Raw genomic sequence first — 17805 nt, 5'->3', positions numbered from 1 at the left:
ATATATAATAATATGTAATTATACATAAAAAATTTTTTTCGAGAATGTTTAAATAAACTTCTGAAATTATTTTTATATTTTTGTTATAATTTCACATTTTAATTTCATTATTAAAATGGGAAAAAGATCGTGAAAGAATTAAATTAATAAAGGCAATGGGGCATCGCGAAGAAAGAACGCGTTCACGGAATGCAGCTTGCGCGGACCAGCAAATAACGTGTGAAAACGATGCAATTCTATGTCTCCAGTAATTTGCGACGATAAGACAAAGTCTCGCGTAAACAATTGCGACAATTGTGATAGTAACGGTTGGCGAACTCGGATATGATTCGCATTAAGCCCGATCATGTCATTTGCAAAGTTTTTGAGCCCCCCCCCCTCTCTCTCTCAACATAAAGTGCGTAAAAATCATTCTACGATCGTACATACTTTGAAAAATATCTGTGAAAATTGTAGCCATTTTGGACGCTTAATTGTTTGACAGTCATTTGTGTCAGTTGATGTCAATGTTTTTGTAAAAATAGAAAAAATCGAAATATCGAATATCGCGCCGTGATTGTTGCATTTGAAAGGCAATGCTTGCGCAAATTAAAGCCGAGTTGGACGCTGTTTAGGGGAACTCTGTCATCATTTGTCATCGTGAAAAAACGGAAAGATTTTAAACATGCTCGTACCAGTTTAGCTGATAATGAGCGTTCGGGACGGCCAACAACTGCAATCACCATCGATAACATCGAAAAAGTTCACCAAATGGTCAACTATTGAATCAAGATTAGAAAGATAGCAAAGTTTGTGAGCATATCGAAAGAATGTGTTTATCATATTGACTGAAGAATTAGGCATGCGTAAGCTAACCCCGCGTTGAATGCCGCGCTTGCTCACTGTGGATCAAAAACACATTCGAATGAACATTTCCAAGGCTCCATTGGAGTGATTTAAGCAAAACGAGTCAGAATTTTTGTTTCGATTAATAAATGTTGATGAAATGTGGATCTACACTTCACTCCTGAGACAAAGGAACAGCCAAACAGTGGATTGCGAAGGGTGAACCTGTTTCGAAAAAGGCGAAGACGGTTTCATCGATCAAGAAGATGATGGCGGCTATTTTTTAGAATAATCATTGTATTCACCGACTATCTTGAACAAGATAATACAATAACGAGGTACTATGCATTATTAATTGATAAGCTCTGAAGGCAGTAATTGTGAAAAAATGGATGCATTTGAAGAAAAAGAAAGTGCTGTTCCATCAAGGTAATGCATCGTCTCACACTTCTACGTTGCTATAGTAAAAATTCACGAATTGCGATTCGAATTGATTGATCACCCACCGTATTCACCAGATCTGGTCCCCAGCAACTTTTTTTTATTAAGCTTAAAGTTTGGCTCGAAGGATAAATTTTCATCGAACGAGCAGGTCATCGCATTCGTAAAAGCCTATTTTGCAGAGTAAGAGAATACGCTAACTGTATTTGAATGGGTTAAAAGAGTAGGAACATCGCTGAGAAAAATGTATCAATTTAAAAGAAGATTATGTTGAAAAATAAAACTTTTTAAATTTAACTAAAAAAAATATTTGTTTCTATATTAGGCTCAAAACTTTTCAAACGATCCTTATATATAAGACGCAGAACGCAGGTCACACGTCGCAAGTAAAACGTATTTCAGATTGTAATAGATCGTAGGTTGTAATACGATAGAACGCAGGACGCGAAAATTGGAATTCACCTAATTTTCTGCGTCTTGTGTTCCCAGACAGCACAATGATATTTTAAAAATGCATATTGGACATTTCGTACGTATTTTAAACATCTGAATTAGAGCCTCGAATATTTTTAGAATGTTTTAAAGATACGTACAGTGTTATTCTTTTGGACATCTCAAATGAATCTTTTTTAGATCTTACATCTTTTTTAGATATACAACGTACTAAAATTGAACTTATTTCAAATATTGTGAATTCTGGCAGATAAAGGAGATAGTCTGCTCACCAAGCAATTGAATGAGATTGGAATTTTGAATTCAATTAATTATATTCAATTGTATCTATAAGTAAAGAAAGAAGACAGCTATTATTTTATTTGTTTAAATTTATACAAGTAGGTAAGTATACTTAAGGTCCCTTTACGTAGAGTAATGATGTCTCTGGCAAATGCCTAGACATCTTTTGATAGAGATGCCCATACAATGACGCCACCAATATAGCGAGAATGCACATACATTCACACCAACACACACATACATACATTTCGGCATATACATATTTTATATCTATATGCGACATTTTATGGGCATTACCAAACTGTATAGGGATTTTAAATATACTTAGGCTGTGTGTTCCGATATACTCTGCTAACAATGAAAATCTATAGTGTACGTATTTTGAACTATAGATTTTCAATACTAGTAGTATATCAGAACATGACTTTAGTGTTAATTGTTTTTATGTAATTTTAACTTATTTATATCCAATATGCAATTTATATTTTATTTAAAATATTGATATTATTATTATTATATAACTAAAACATAAGTATTTAAAAAGCATTAAAAATTAAATTTCTGTAGCATTAAAAGCAATTTTGATTAAAAAAGGTAAGAAATTTAATATACGAGGGACAATCAAATATTAAGCTTCCTATTGTAGTGAAAGAAAATAAAAAAATAAAACAATTATACCACTTTTTTATATTATTAACATGATTCCTAAGTCACTTCTCAACATAGTCACTATTGACATTTAAGCACTTTTCGTAACTATGACATCAGTTTTTTTTTATACCAATGTTATAAGAAAATGTATCCATGGAGTAGAGCCATAATTTCACTTCAACCTTGACTTCATTCTAAATCACATTATGATCACAGATCTTCTTTTAAATGCTATTTCATAATAACTATTCTACAATGGAAAATTTAGAGGTGCAAATACATAAGACAGATATTTTTAAAACATCCAAATGTTAATATTCTTAGTATATGGAATAACGTACATTTTAAAAATATTCATTATCCATGAACGTTCGTACTAAATAAAAACCAGATTTGAACATCCAATGAATATTGTATGCTGTCTGAGTTCTGTGTCCTGCAATTATAATTAAAATACGTTAAATTAGTTTCTAATCATACAACCTACGATTCGCGTTCTGTATCTTATGTAAGATGGAGTTTTACACCTCGCATCTGCGATGCGGAAATACTGTTGAAATTTGTTCCCATATGATTTTTATATAGTACAAAATAAACTCATTTGAAGTGGCGAACGTCCTGTAAATTAAATAGAAGTAATATCTCACGAAGCTGCGCATTATTCTTTTTGTTAAATGCAATTTTCTTTTGATTCTCTCAATCCGCGTTCTGTGCGTCTCGCATGACGCAACCAAGAGCAATTATACGTTGCAGTTATAAAATGCAGAATGTTAAAGTGACGCATGCCGCGAAGATTGCGTCTTGTCCCTTCCTTTTATACAGATTGCATTTACTATTGTGTATACAATGAAGCACGTGTTTCTTGAGAATCAGAACGTGATTGATATTGCAAACTCATTTCGTCTCAATGATGCAACATTGCGACGAGAGAGATAAGTATCACCTAATTGTAAAATAAAAAGATTTACATTTTTTTCTTGTAGATCAAATGTTACAATCTATAATTAATAGGACTTCATCAAGAAAATTAAAAAGAAGCGTTTTTAACAAAATATTGAAACCTTTATCTACATATCTTGCTTTGAAAAATGTAATACTTAATGCGAAATATATAGTATGACTGAATATGTAGGGCGATAATATTTTCACTTCGCTGACTTTTCCGCTTCGTACCGTATATTGCGAATAATGCGATGATATCTCCCGCTGTTTACTTGCAAGAATTTTAATGAAAAGCGAAACACTTACCTATCTGCTTCGAAGCGTATTGCTGAAGTAGACGCGTCCGTTTCTTTTCATAACCCTTTTGTGTAATATCTCCTGCAACAGCGGAAAACAACTTAATTGATAACTTAACCCAAGAAATAATTTATAGCCACGCATTTAATATTATTTCAGATCATCTTATAATATCGCGAGTAACGTATCATAGTTGCAGTTTATAAAGTAGGATATTAATTTTATTGAATTGTTCTCTAGAAAACATTCTATTATTATTTCCGTTATTGCATTTGTTTATTTAAATAAAAATAATTAAAAATGATACCTATTTAAACTAGGAACAAGAATATAAATAAAACTAAAGATGGGATAGTAGGAGCAATATACAGGATGCCTCAGAATAACAAGATTCTCTTATGAGCGAATTAAACTGAAAATGAAAAAGTTATCTAACATTTTGCAATTTTCGCAATAGAAACGACGCAATAGAAATAACGAGATATTAATTTCTAAAGATCGCCGAATAGCAAGTTCTTCTGTTAAATACAACAGAGTAAGATAAGACCACTCACTCTCGTAGATAACTAAACGCGCAGAGAATTGTTTACTATAAGCAGCAGTGAACATGTCGGCAAAGCTTTTCAAGCCTGTTGATTGGATGCGGGACAGAGAGATTCTAGGATTTCTTCGTTCTGCAGCCAATCAATAGGCTTAAAAAGTTCGTACGACACTGAAATATCAGTATTAAATGAACCGTTTTTTTCGCATATGTGTATTATACGAAGATTCTAACGAAATTTAGTGTGTAACAGAGAGATACTATATCTACAGTTTTGGCCGTTGGCGGGATCTTGTTGCAACATATTAATTATAGAAAATGATAGAAAAATATTTTATTTTCATTATGCCAGAAAAAATTGTTTCGTTTAATATTAATATTTGAATTATTGTTTTATTAATTATTTACATTATTGTAATTATTTACTCACCTAGTTTCTATTTTTATAAAATGTTATTTGTATGTAATCTATTATTATATATCTGGTAAACAATTTTTCATAATCAAATGTATATTTTAAAATGTTTATTTTAGGTTACACCTCTCTGATTTGAATGTCTTTAAACTATGTTGTAGGAAAGAGCTGCGTCCTGAGTGATTCTTCTCCACAAGAATTAAGTGGAGAATGGCATTGGTTTAAGAGATATGATAAATTAAAAATATGCAAGGGATAACATTGCTTTACTTCACGTAAAAACTTGAACGTCCCTAAGCAGAGAGGAGATGGGATAGACTTCGTTTTGCATGGAAAATCGAAAATTCACGTAAAACGATACAATCACGCAAAGCAAGATCTACTCCCCCCCTCCCCTTCCCCTGCCAAAAAGCGTACAACTTTCCACGCGAAAAAATGATAAAATGAACATCTTTATACAAATTTTATTATGAAACTTTTATTTGTTACATCGTCTAAATGAATGCTGTCCCCCACTTAATTCTTATAGAAAATCACTTAGGACATTCTCCCATATAATATATCTGAAGGACATTCAAATTGGTGATGTGTGTAACCTAAAATATACATTTACCATATAATTTTATATAATGGTGTCTAACTCATATAATTATATATAAATATGTGTATTTCTTATTTTTCGATGTTTCGAATTCTTTCACTTCCTAGAATGGTTCTAATCCACAAAAAAGTAATTTCTGTAAAATTTAGCGCGATCAGATATCGGTAACTTATATCCCTGAACAGTAATTGTAATTATAAAAAGTAATAATAAAAATAAGAGTGTTACTCATTTCCCATCCTTGAATATACATTAACGATTCATATAGAGAATGTCTTAAAATGCTGGGATGCTCTTTCGCTAAGATTCTATGGAACATTTTAAGATAAAAATCTTTCATATAAAAAAGTCCAGACTACAATAGTTTTTTTCAAATTATAAACGATTAAAATTGATAGTGTCTGAAAATGGCGAGGGATGAATATTGCGCCTTGTACATTAACTCGTTTGTTAAATATTAATATAATTGAGACAATGATGGCAAAATGTTTAACTGCTGAAATTCAGTTTCTTATTGTAAAACATTAATAGTTTTATAAGTTAATAACGTTTTATAATAGGAAACCAAATTTTAACAGTTAGGCAATTTTGCATACAATGATAAAGCATTTCAATTTTACAATAAATAATAAATTAATAAATATATAAAGAGATTTCACTTTTAAGCTTCACATGTAATTGTTTAATTTAAATTATATTATTAGGATTAATGTCAGCTTTTATTACGGAATATCATTACGTATAGTACGAAATATTTTTATATAATTTCTTACATAATTGATAATTGATATTCTCGCCCACATCTCCACTCTCTTTCCTTTATCCCTCTCCCCCATCTTAAAAAATAATAACATATAAAAGGAATCACTGGAAGAAACAGTATCAGATTGCTCCTCGCTCTAATGACATAAACTGCAATGTTCACGAAACGTTGGCATTCTAAGAATGGATTTGGACACGGAAATAACCCGCGATACGCATAATTTCCGTGTAATTAAAAAAAATTTATTAATGTCCATATATCCAGGTCAAAAGAAAAAGATGCATTTAATAAAATTATATTTCTAACTTGCTAACTCCTACATTTAACAATCTTAAAGAAAATAGTATAATAAACCTTATTAAAATACGGTTGTTAATTTATAATTATTATTTTCTCTGTTATAGTACTTTCCATAAGATTATTTAAATGTAGAAGTTATGTTATGTAGAAATATAATTTTCTATTAGTTAGATTTGAATTATATATCATTTTTTATTGTAATAAAAATCACAGCGTGTTTCGCGCGCGCTATTTAAATTAATTTTTATCTTTTTTACTTATTAAGAATAAATTTCATCGATAATCTTCTACACAAATCACTTGCTAATTCTACGATGACGAAGTAAGCGCAGAGAAAGAATCAATCAGCACCGCAGAAAAGCGACAAAAATTTACTAACGCAAAAATAATTTACTTTTTCAACACATTCCCGCAAGAAAAACACAGCAAATGAGAGATAAGGGGACTCATATAAAGCATCTTAGAAGAGTCTAAAAAAAGTACTATAACTTTCACATGGTGGACTCTAACAATTATGAACGAATCCGTAGGTTACAGGTGTACAAGTTCATGAATGTTGTCATATCCGATCTGCCATTTTAAATTTTGTAATTCTTGAGAGCGATCACTTTTTCCCTGGGACGGAAACGTGAAAAGTGAAAAGTTTCACGTGAATTCAATGATCATGTACGATTCCATGGGATCGTATATAACTCTCCAAACTGTGAAAATGTAAAATTGTTCACGTGAACTTTTCCGCCTTATCTTGAAACGAATGAAAAGAAGAAAATCTAGGGAATTAATAAATGTACTTCGGAATTAGAAGTGTCCAATGCCGTGATTGTAGATAAGAAGAAGAAAAAGAATAAGATTGTTAATATTATATTGATGAAGAAAAATTATACATGTGTATATATAAAAATAATGTCAGGGTAAACTACATAATCGCTATGCATGAAAAGTTACACATGAAATCTCGACGAGTGAAAAGTAAAAAGTGAAATGTGGAAAATGAAATCTATATAAATACGTGTCCAGCGAGCCAAAAAAATTTACAAAAAAATATAAGTCAATATGTATTAATCAGAGTTGCCACAGAAAATGAATTTTGAAATTCCCTAACTTTTCTATTTATACTATAAATGTATAATATTTGATTATAAACGTTAGGTATAATATTTAAAAAATTACAACAACTACTTGGAAAAGTAGTTTAAGCAAATTGTGAGCAAATTTCGAAATTCCAGACTTTTTTACTCTTTCCCCTGACTTTTCTCGATTTTGTCTGTGATAATCCTGACTACTTTTGCATTGGCCCGCTCTATCTGATCTCACCGTTTTTAATTTTCAAAATTTGAGATTGCATTCAAAATCAGCAGCTCTAACAATCTCTCAATATCAAATTTTCGAATATATCGAATACTTTGAATAAATCGGAATACTTTCAGCATTTTCGTCCATCATTTTGAATCTGCCAAGAAAGATCTAATTTTTTTTTAATTCAACAAATAATATCTATAAATAATTTATAATAAATTATCTTAAAAAGATACAAACGTACTTTTTTTTATCACAAATATCAAAATTTAATAATTATAAAGGATTATTCAATTATTTAATCTTAAAATGTTATTTTATCTTAAATATAAATACAATATAAAGACTAGCGACAAATATTATTCAACTACTCACAATTTCAATATATTATTTTATTTTAAATGTGTAAGTACAATATAAACTAAAGAGAAATACGGTTTACCCAACTTTCTCTATTTTGACAAATTTATCAGCAACATAACCCACAAATATATTGTTAATTTAATGTTGTACATGAAAAGAATTTAAATACTAATTATAGTAGTGTGTGTGTATATATGTATGTGCGCGTGCGCGTGTGTCTACACCAAGCTTCAATTATTCGCCTTGTGCTCACTATATCTTAGGTAAATTGTATGAAAACTTACATGAAAAAAAATTAATTTTAAACGTAAACAGATGTTTCGAAAACAAAATAAAAACGACAATACTTAAACAATATTGCTAGCGTCACATCTGTGTTGTCACAGAAAAAAAAAAAACGATTCGTTTAAGAAAATACGATTTAACCATCGTACAACTTGGCCAACTCTTATGTGTGAGTAACAAATGTAGACCAACAAATGGCAACCCATCAAAAATATTACTTGGTATCATAGTGACGAAGTGATCAATCTAGTAGTAGGATCGATATTCACAGTCCGTTCTTATTTTAAGTACAATCTTAAGATGGCATAAATTATAGAGCCGTATTCTTAAGATATTAATTAGAACGATTTTAAAATAAGAACAGATTATAAATACCGACCTAAATATTGGCCTGTAAATTTGTGGAAACTTAGGGCAATCATATTAAAAACTTTTTTTTTTTTAGATTCACTCTTTTCTTCTTACAAAGTAATATTTGGGACATTGGTACTTTTGCGCTATTTTGTAATAATAAAATAGCGATCTAAGATTTAAAGAATCTGACATCCTTGGCTATTACTGTCATTTCCTGAACAATCTATAGAACTATATTCGGATCTTACTGGAATGTTTCCTCAAGGATGAGCACTTGCGTACGAGGAATACCGGCTGAGCGGATGCTTTTCTCAATTGCGACTTCCGACGCAATGGTCTCCTTCTAAATCCTGATTTTTGCCTTTTTAAATACTGCTGTCGTGGAAAATTTCTTTTACGATCACTGAAGCGATCAACATCATCGTCTTCACTGTCGCTTGATGGTGATGAGAGACATTTGTAACTTGTGTTGAAACTTTCGTTTTTTGGCCTTTCTTTGACAATGTCCTTGGCTAGAAAGGTAAGGAATTGACTACTGGCAAAATAATTTCCAGAAATGATCGTTCTCGCTGGCGTTGACATCATCGTTGTTGTTGTCGTTGTCGCCGAAAGCTTCCAAGTGGCTCCCCGCACAAGAAGACCATTGGTCCTTAGCTCCTCAGAGAATAGCTTATCCTCGTTAAAGTCGCTGATTTTTTGTACCAGACAAGCTGACGACGAAGACGATGTCGCCGAGAAAGAACCAAAGGACGATGAAACAATCGAGTTCAAGGCATCATCTTCCCGACGCTCATTGAAATCACCTGATAACAACAGCTTTTGATCGTCAAACTGATCGTCTGACACGTTCGACGACCAGTCGTTAATTCTCTCTAGGATTGGACTCTCATCATCAGGGAAATATCTGATCTCTTGCCAGACTCGACGTTGACGTCTCGAACGACGTCTTTCGGGTGGAATAAACCATACTGGACTGTTGATTCGAACTGCAGGTTTCTGATTCTTCTTATTAGCGCGTTGAGAAGTTCTCTTACCACTTCGGCGACGAGAACTAGAATGTCTAGACGCGCTCGTTCGTTTGAAGTAACCTTCCGTGCTCACACTTGGCGATGGCTTTGGTGTTTTCCGGCGAAAAAGACCATGTCGCGTCATCCTAAAGCCAAGCAATATCGATTGCAATCGAATTCTTGAACAACGCAATATTTGATTCAATCAGTGAAATTCATTGCGAAAATATGAGTAGTATGTAGATCTTTCCATTAATATATTCAACCAAAGAAAAATTTTATTAATAAAGACTACAATTAATTTTTATTATTTTTTATATATTCACATATTAAGGTGGTTCTTTAGTAAAGTTTAACCGAAAATTTTGGATGCCTCACCAAGGCCCATTTAAAGAGAGAGAAAATTATAAATATCTTCATAATTTAGATAATAATAAAACTACATGCATATCTTAATGAAATAGTACGAAACACAATAGTATACAAAAATGATGAAATAAAAAGAAGTTGATTTCTTATACAATTTGTTTTTGTGATGATTTAGCAATGTTGCACCATCAAATTACAATGTATATTGCAAGCAAGATTTTTATAAAGAAAAATTTGTAAAAAAGAAAGTTGAAAAAAAAAGGGAAAATTTATTCCAATCTATAATGAAATTAAAAGTTTCATGTCACAAAAACAAATGAAGTTATATTATACGATATTTTGCCATTTCAACATTAAATATCTTTTCGGAATGATCGTTGATTTATTACTTTTGTATGATTATTGCAATCGTTATTTTTTAAATTATTATAATTATGTTTATTTAGAGAAGTGTATGGTAATATTTGTAGGGTGTTTCATAAACATCACATACTTCAGGAAGTAAATCTATACACTAAAATAAATAAAAAACGTCATATGAATTACCTTTCAAGTTTTCAAGTTATGAAAGATTAAAGAAAATATTCGAAGTATTCATCTCATATGTCAACACATACGCTACTTCACGTCTTAGCATTGAGCATCACTTGTTCAAAAATACTAGACTATTCTTCGAATAGTCTCAAATTCATTCTTTCTCGCAGATTATCCGCATTATTTACCGGCGTTGAAAATAATATAACAATAAATTTTAAATGGCCCCAAAAATTAATGGACTGAGATCAGAGATCGTAGTGGCCATGAGTTCGCCTCGTCCTATCTATCTCGGTTTGTGAAGGCATTGTTTAGGAATGTTCTCACTTCAAGATAAAAATGAGACGGAGTACCATTATGCATGAACAGTCATAAGTATATCAAATACACGTCGGTCATTTCAGCATAAATGTACATTATCATTTTGCCGCTGATTCTTCCATCTTTAGATAAATTATAGTAATTTACTTATTGAATAAACAAAAGAATAAAAAAGTATATCTATAGAACATAAGAGAGTGAGTTCAAATTTATCGAAAGTAATGAAACAATAATAAAGAAATGGAACAATCGAGCCTTAAAACAGTATTTAATAGAACGTATTTAATAGAACATATTTAATAGAACATATTTAATAGAACAGTAATTCATGAACATAAGATACCCACTGCTTGAAATCCTGTCCGATTTATTGATGGATATTATTTGTAAACATTAAATAACATCGAGATGTGCTAAACAGTATGTGTAACAGTAACGTGTGTTGACGCACAAGGCGAACATTTCGAACATTTTCTTTAATCCACTTGAAAACTAAAGTATGTAGAACATATATTTATATAACATTTTTTTACTTATTTTAATGTATCAATTTCTAAACTATTGATATGCATTTATGAAACACTCTGTATGCACTTAGTGCATTCTTCTTTGAAGAATGCACTAACTGCATACAATCGTCTCCAATTCTTACCTGTCACTAAGTTGTATGTTGAAAATTATATTTTCAATACCTTTTTCTTTTATTTCATCATTAACCTATCCTAAAATTTTACTATTTCAAGTTCGTGGCTTTAACTTTATTATATAAAGAAATTATACATTTGTACTTCGATTTACTAAAAAAAAAAAACCACCTTAAATACAGATTACATTCGCACTTTATCTAGTTGTTTAGAACGAGTGGACTCCGTTAGCCTACATCTTGATAGTATTCTCGATGCGTAGTTATTTCTTAGTTATGTACATATTACGAATAAGAATATTTTGTATTAAACTGATTAATTAACGATGTACGCAATCAGATCCTTCTCGTTTAAAACAACGAAAGATCAAAACTTCTGAAGATCTTTCGAATTTATAATTAATTACTTAAAATAAGACTTATCGACAAAAAATCAAAGATTTGAATTTAACAAAGGTAAATCAATCAAAGAAATATACTCTATCATTTATCCATCTTCAATGATCAACTGTTAATCGAAAAACTAATCACCCTGGCCTGAAATCAGCGAATCTGGCGATCCTAAGAGAGAAGCCGAAGGATGACGAAGTTTCCTTGCTAACGGGCTTCTCTGGCGCTGAAACCGTTCTTGTAACAGTTGGCTGTGGTTTCTTCTCCTTCAGAGCGCTATCCAGATAATGATGAACTAAAGAATTCGAGACAGAGGAATAAGAAGGAGTCGATAGCGGAACTGATACCGGAAATGGCACCGCATCTCTCCATATTCTGCCAAGACTGATATTAACACTGAGCGATCCTTCTACAGAAGACTCTTGGATCCAAAAAGTATCGTGCCCATTGGTTGTCTGATCTCGACCTAGCTCCGTAACGATTCCAAAGGATTTAGATTTAGGTGTCAAAACAGGCGAAGCATCGAGCTCAAGAATTTTCAGATCTTCAATAACTGAATCTGTGTCAGTATATTTGACAAATTTTGTGGTTTTCGTTGGCTTAGGATGCTGAAGAGATTCGAGATGATCTTCGTGAAGCTTTTCGCGGGAAGAAGAACTGACTCCTTGAAGCCATTCATCATAAGTGATAGAGTCGCGACTGAGAGAACGCTTTTGATCTTTCTTGAATTCTTGCTCCTTAATTTGCTGATTAACAGTTTTATCATTCGTCACTTGTTGCGAGGAAGAATTAACAACAGGTTCCAGATTTTTCTGAAAACGATTCCGTCGTTTGCCCCGGTCCAGATAACTTTTCCTAATAGAAATTCTCTTGAAGGACTCGCTACGCTTGAAGGAAGGTTCGTTGCGGTCCTTCTTGCGACTAACGAGCCTTCTCAGGTTTTGAAAGGTAAGAGGCCTCATGAGGCAACGCGACAAATTTTGACTCACGAAAGTGGAATCGCTACAAATTTATACTATTTTTAAATGATATTTGCTTAGCAAAGATTAATGAATGCACTCGCGAATCATAAAAGTCTATATACAAGATAAAAGAACTATATATGCAAATATTCCATATAATCAAAAATCTATGGAAAAGTTTGTGAAGTCAATAAATCTTGATAATCCTGGATTTATAAAAAGGAATATTTATGAAAATAAAAATGAATTTAGGAATTAGATTCCTTTCCCCTCGTTCTTTGCTTTCTTTTGTCTCTCCTTCTTATTTCTTTTATTCTTTGTTTCTCTTTTCTTTTTGCCCTCCTTGCCCTTTTGCTATTCGTATTCTTCTCCTCGTCCTTCCTTCCTCTTTCTCTCTTTCGTTCTTTTTCGTTGTGCTAAAGTGCAACGTCGAGGTCTTCCAGTCGTGGATGATCAGCGTGGCTTTCCTTTTTCAACGCCGTGTTGCTGCGCCACCATTGCCACTCCTCCTCCCTCTTCCTCATTGCCCTCCTCTTTCCTTTTCTTCCATGTCCTGGGTTCAACCGGAATGATCATTCTAAACGAAAAGATTCAGTACGAATTATACGAGCGCCTTTAAAGTTAATGCACTCAGTATCGAGAAAGTGATTTTTTTCTCAAGCAAGACAAGTTCGACGAACATTATTTTTTCTTATTATAATTATTGAATTCAAGTAATTCTCTTAAATTGATAACTTCAGATTATCAAGGTAATATTCAATATTTTATATACTTTCTTAATTTATATGTTTATCTATATTTACATCTTCATTTAATATATTGTCGTATTACTGATAATCATTTTTTCAGTAATACTCAATTTTTTTAGATCATGCTATTATTTTGTTGTTAATCAATTCTTATCTTATCAATTATGATTTCCTTCGAATCTATTTCGATCAATGACTTAACACGAAAGTATCTTGAAACTTCAACAGATACTTTCTACGCCCTCGAACGATTACAGCATTTGTCTTACATCCTTTTCCTCTATCGTTCTCCACACAATCTCTCGATAATTTGAGTACAATTTTCTGAATGAATCTGTGTTTCATGTATAAAAATTGTTATCAAATTTGATTTTATTTTCCTTAGTTAAAAAAGAAAAAATATATTATGTTAAACCAAAGTTCTGCCATTCAACCGACGAAAATTTGCGCATTAAAATATACTCTTCTTCATTCATAAATGTGTAATTCGTTCTTAACACACTAAAGATACACTTAGCACTATCAGATTATTACAAAATTTTAGCAATGTTCACTAAAATGATTGACAATTGACGAAAATGAAGCACTCCCGTCCAGACACATAAATCTCTGAGGATCGCTTAAAATCACTGTCGTTACTGTTACGGATATTCACGTTGATACACTTTTCTACTCGCTCTTAATTGGAAAACAAAAACTTCATTCACGTCGCAAGACATGCAAAATAATTTACTCGCGCATTGAGTCCACGCAATCGCTTTATATAAAATAAAATACTCTCTTCAAGAAATTTCGGAAGATCTTACGTATGAAATCATGAGCACGCTTCAAATTCGCGCGACAATTCGCGCGTTCGAATTCACAAGGTGCTTCGTTTCACCGTCGAGGCGCGTACTCCAAGTCGCGTCGAATTACTGGCATTTTGTGCACTCTCCACGACTCAAGGCAATTCTCTTGCACGCGGCGAGAGTTCGGAGACAGAGACAGAAAACGAGAGAGGGGGAGTGAGTGAGAGGGGGAGGGGAGAGAGAGGGAGGAGAGAGAGAGAGAGAGAGAGAGAGAGAGAGAGAGAGAGAGAGAGAGAGAGAGAGAGAATACTACGGGAAGCCGGCTCGCGCATGTAAAAGTCGCTAGACGGAAGAGTAGATGAGAGAACGCACAGAAACGAGTGGATGAAGAGAATGTAAAAGAGAGACAGAAGGACATGGAAGTGGGATGGCATGCCGTCCGTCCACTCTCGCCTGTCTTCTTCGCACACAGCATCCCACTCTCGATCGTTTCATCTCCTTCGGCATCCATTGCCGAGCCGAGGCGATCTCTCGCTCGCGTACTGCTCGAACTCCACCGCAACACTCGAGATCCTGACTCTGTTCCCTGTCTCCTTACAAGAAAGATTCTTAAAGTGGGATTATACGAGGATCGACTGCAATTTCTTCACAGGATTGTTATAGTCCGCGACGTTAAAAACCGCGAGCATATCAATCAATAATCATTAAATTATAATTTCCTTCCCTACGTTATTCGCGAAATCTCGATCTTACAAATCTTTCCTTCTATCATATCCCTTTTTTAGAAATCCGATTCGTGTATTTCGCGTCGATAGTAATCGCTCGATGTGTTTCATGGAATCTAATCACAAAAAAAACACCTGAAATTGATGCGAATTAAGAATCGCTGTTTAATATTACTTCGTTTGAGAAAAAAAGCTTCGATTTATGAATCGATTAAAAGGCCAATATTCATAGTCGGTTCTTAAATTCAAGACCGTCTCAAGTTCTGTCTTGAGGTGTCACGAACCAATCAGAGGACCGCACTAGCAGAGACATTACTTAAAATAGTTTTGAAATAAGAACTGATTATATTAAATACCGGCTTAAATCGGCTACTACTATAAATATCGGTGACTCTTTTTACGAATGAGATTTAAGACATGTTTATACTCAATCGTCTTGTGAAGTTAAATACTTTGGCTTCGGCTTCTTGCAATTACGAACTGAGCGGTTCTCCTCTATGATTCCACATTTTATTATAAAATATTAAAAGAGTGTGTCAACTATTTTATAAATAATATTAATTAATCAAATAGTATTATGGTGAAATCTTAGAATATAACTGAGATTGCAAGTCATGGGACGTTCTATAGTTAAAGTGTTTTATGGGATGCTTCTCTCTAACAATATGATACTATTCTCCAAAATTTTGAGAGAGAGAGAGAGAGAGAGAGAGAGAGAGAGAGAGAGAGAGAAAGAGAGAATCATGAATCATGATACTTATGTACTCACATACCGAGGATTATGAAACTTACGTGTCTTGTGGCAGAATAGATCATTAAAAACATATATACATAAATATATTATCAAAATGGTGTGGAAGAATTAAAAAATTATTAATAGCAGATAAACACAAGGAGTGTGTCTCACAACATGCTGAATTTTCAAGATAACTCGATATTAGTCCCAAGTAACCGATGATCTTGATTTTACAAACAATCCATGAAGGTGATGCTGTACCTGTGTCGCGTGCGACAAAATCGTAGTAATCAACCTGTTCTCCTCTCACTCCTGCTGCCTAGTAAAACAAAATGTTTGGTAAAAAAGCAAAAGATTAATTAAGGACTTATTACATTGTCGTTGTGTGTATTCCGAAGTCTCATGCTGATTTAAAAATAACTGATACTTTAAATAATAATAAGGCAGAGAAAAACTAAACTTTTATATTACGACGAAATCGGACGAACGCGACGTATTGGTAAAGCGATATGAAAGAAGTAATAAAAAAAAAAAAAAAAAAAACAGAGAAGCAAAAAATAATAAACAAAATATAAGATTCAATTTTAAAAAAATTACAAATATAAGCGACGCTTTTTATCTCAATAGACATGAATGGTTACGTTTACACCGTACATTTAAGCCGCGGCCTGTACAACAGGTGTTTATCCTGTATGTAGGTTAAATAAAGTACCTATCGTATAGGACTAACCGCACGATATAAACGAACAAATTAACAATAGAGGAGATCGGGATTAAGTTAGCATTTGAATTTTGAATGGCAAAAATTTTATGAGTTTCCCAATTTATATTGTACATGACATCTCATGTGTGTTTACAACGAAGTTTGGTTAGTTTAAATGCTGTTATTATGTTTAGGTAATCAAACGTGTTTTCGATAAAGTTAAAAGTAATTTTTGAGATTTCATTTTCGAATCACATTATTTTTTTGTATATATGAATGAAATGAAGTTGCAAACACTGAAACTTTTATTGCTATCTTGTAGTCTTATAATTACTCTCTAAAACGCTATAATAATAATCATTTGACTAAAATCGTTTACTTTGTTATTAAAAACTGTAATTGAAGAAAAAAGTGCCCATTTAGCCCCGGTCTCCCCTAATCTTTAGAATTAAGCAACATTGCTATGTGACTATCTACAAGATCGCGGTAATCATTGAGATGAATACGTTGTCCCTAATTGGCCTAATGTCATAACATGACAATTACGAAATAAAATCTTTTATTTTACTCGATAAATAGTTCATTCATTTTCTGCATTGCAAACTAATTAAACTTGATAACACGTAATAAATATCAACACGTTAAGTGCCGAACTTAATTTATTTATGTTTACGTCATATTCAGCTATATTTTCTTTTTTATAATCTTAAAGCTTTTCAATTTTTGATATAAGAATGTTAAATTTTGTGTCGTTAGTCATCAATGTCATCAGTAACTGATACAACATTTAATATGTTAAAGAAATATCATAACAAAAACAATGCTTCTTAAATTGTTCTACATGATCTAATGCCCGATTCCAACTCGATTTAAACCTGAATCTCCAAGGTATATTTCACTTAACGTAATGCTCGCGAATATCATTTCCTTCTCATCATAAAATATTAAACAAGAATGAAATGATACACGCGAATGTTGAGTGGAACATTCCTAATGATATTCAGCTAACTTCAGTTTATATGTATACACATATACAATACGTGTGTGTGTGTGTGTGTGTGTGTGTGTG

The 17805-nt window shown here is 32.5% G+C and overlaps 2 protein-coding genes across 4 annotated transcripts in view; both read right to left on the bottom strand.

Moving 5' to 3' along the window:
• The window catches only part of LOC108686626 (disco-interacting protein 2), a 46833-nt gene that overhangs the window by 24979 nt on the left and 4049 nt on the right, over positions 1 to 17805 (bottom strand). For all 3 annotated transcript variants that reach the window (XM_018192041.1, XM_018192042.1, XM_018192043.1), the window contains exon 2: positions 3901 to 3972. In XM_018192041.1, the coding sequence (XP_018047530.1) occupies positions 3901 to 3972 (72 nt within the window). The remainder of the gene's footprint in view (positions 1 to 3900; positions 3973 to 17805) is intronic.
• On the bottom strand, positions 9009 to 13035 carry LOC108686627. The gene is made up of 2 exons (XM_018192044.1): positions 12215 to 13035; positions 9009 to 9962 (listed from the first exon to the last, which is right to left on the bottom strand). The coding sequence occupies exons 1-2, from the start codon at positions 13033 to 13035 to the stop codon at positions 9041 to 9043; spliced, it is 1743 nt and encodes a 580-aa protein (XP_018047533.1). The 3' UTR covers positions 9009 to 9040.

This window comes from Atta colombica, unplaced genomic scaffold (assembly GCF_001594045.1).
Source record: "Atta colombica isolate Treedump-2 unplaced genomic scaffold, Acol1.0 scaffold187, whole genome shotgun sequence".
NCBI lineage: Eukaryota > Metazoa > Arthropoda > Insecta > Hymenoptera > Formicidae > Atta > Atta colombica.
This window is presented reverse-complemented; position numbering and strand designations above follow the sequence as displayed.

Excerpts from the sequence above, each read along its gene's own strand:
- LOC108686627 (XM_018192044.1), bottom strand. The coding sequence starts at position 13,035 with ATGAGGCCTCTTACCTTTCAAAACCTGAGAAGGCTCGTTAGTCGCAAG. Across the intron at positions 9,963-12,214 it reads TTCGCTGATTTCAGGCCAGG|GATGACGCGACATGGTCTTT; the intron begins GTGATTAGTTTT and ends GCTTGGCTTTAG.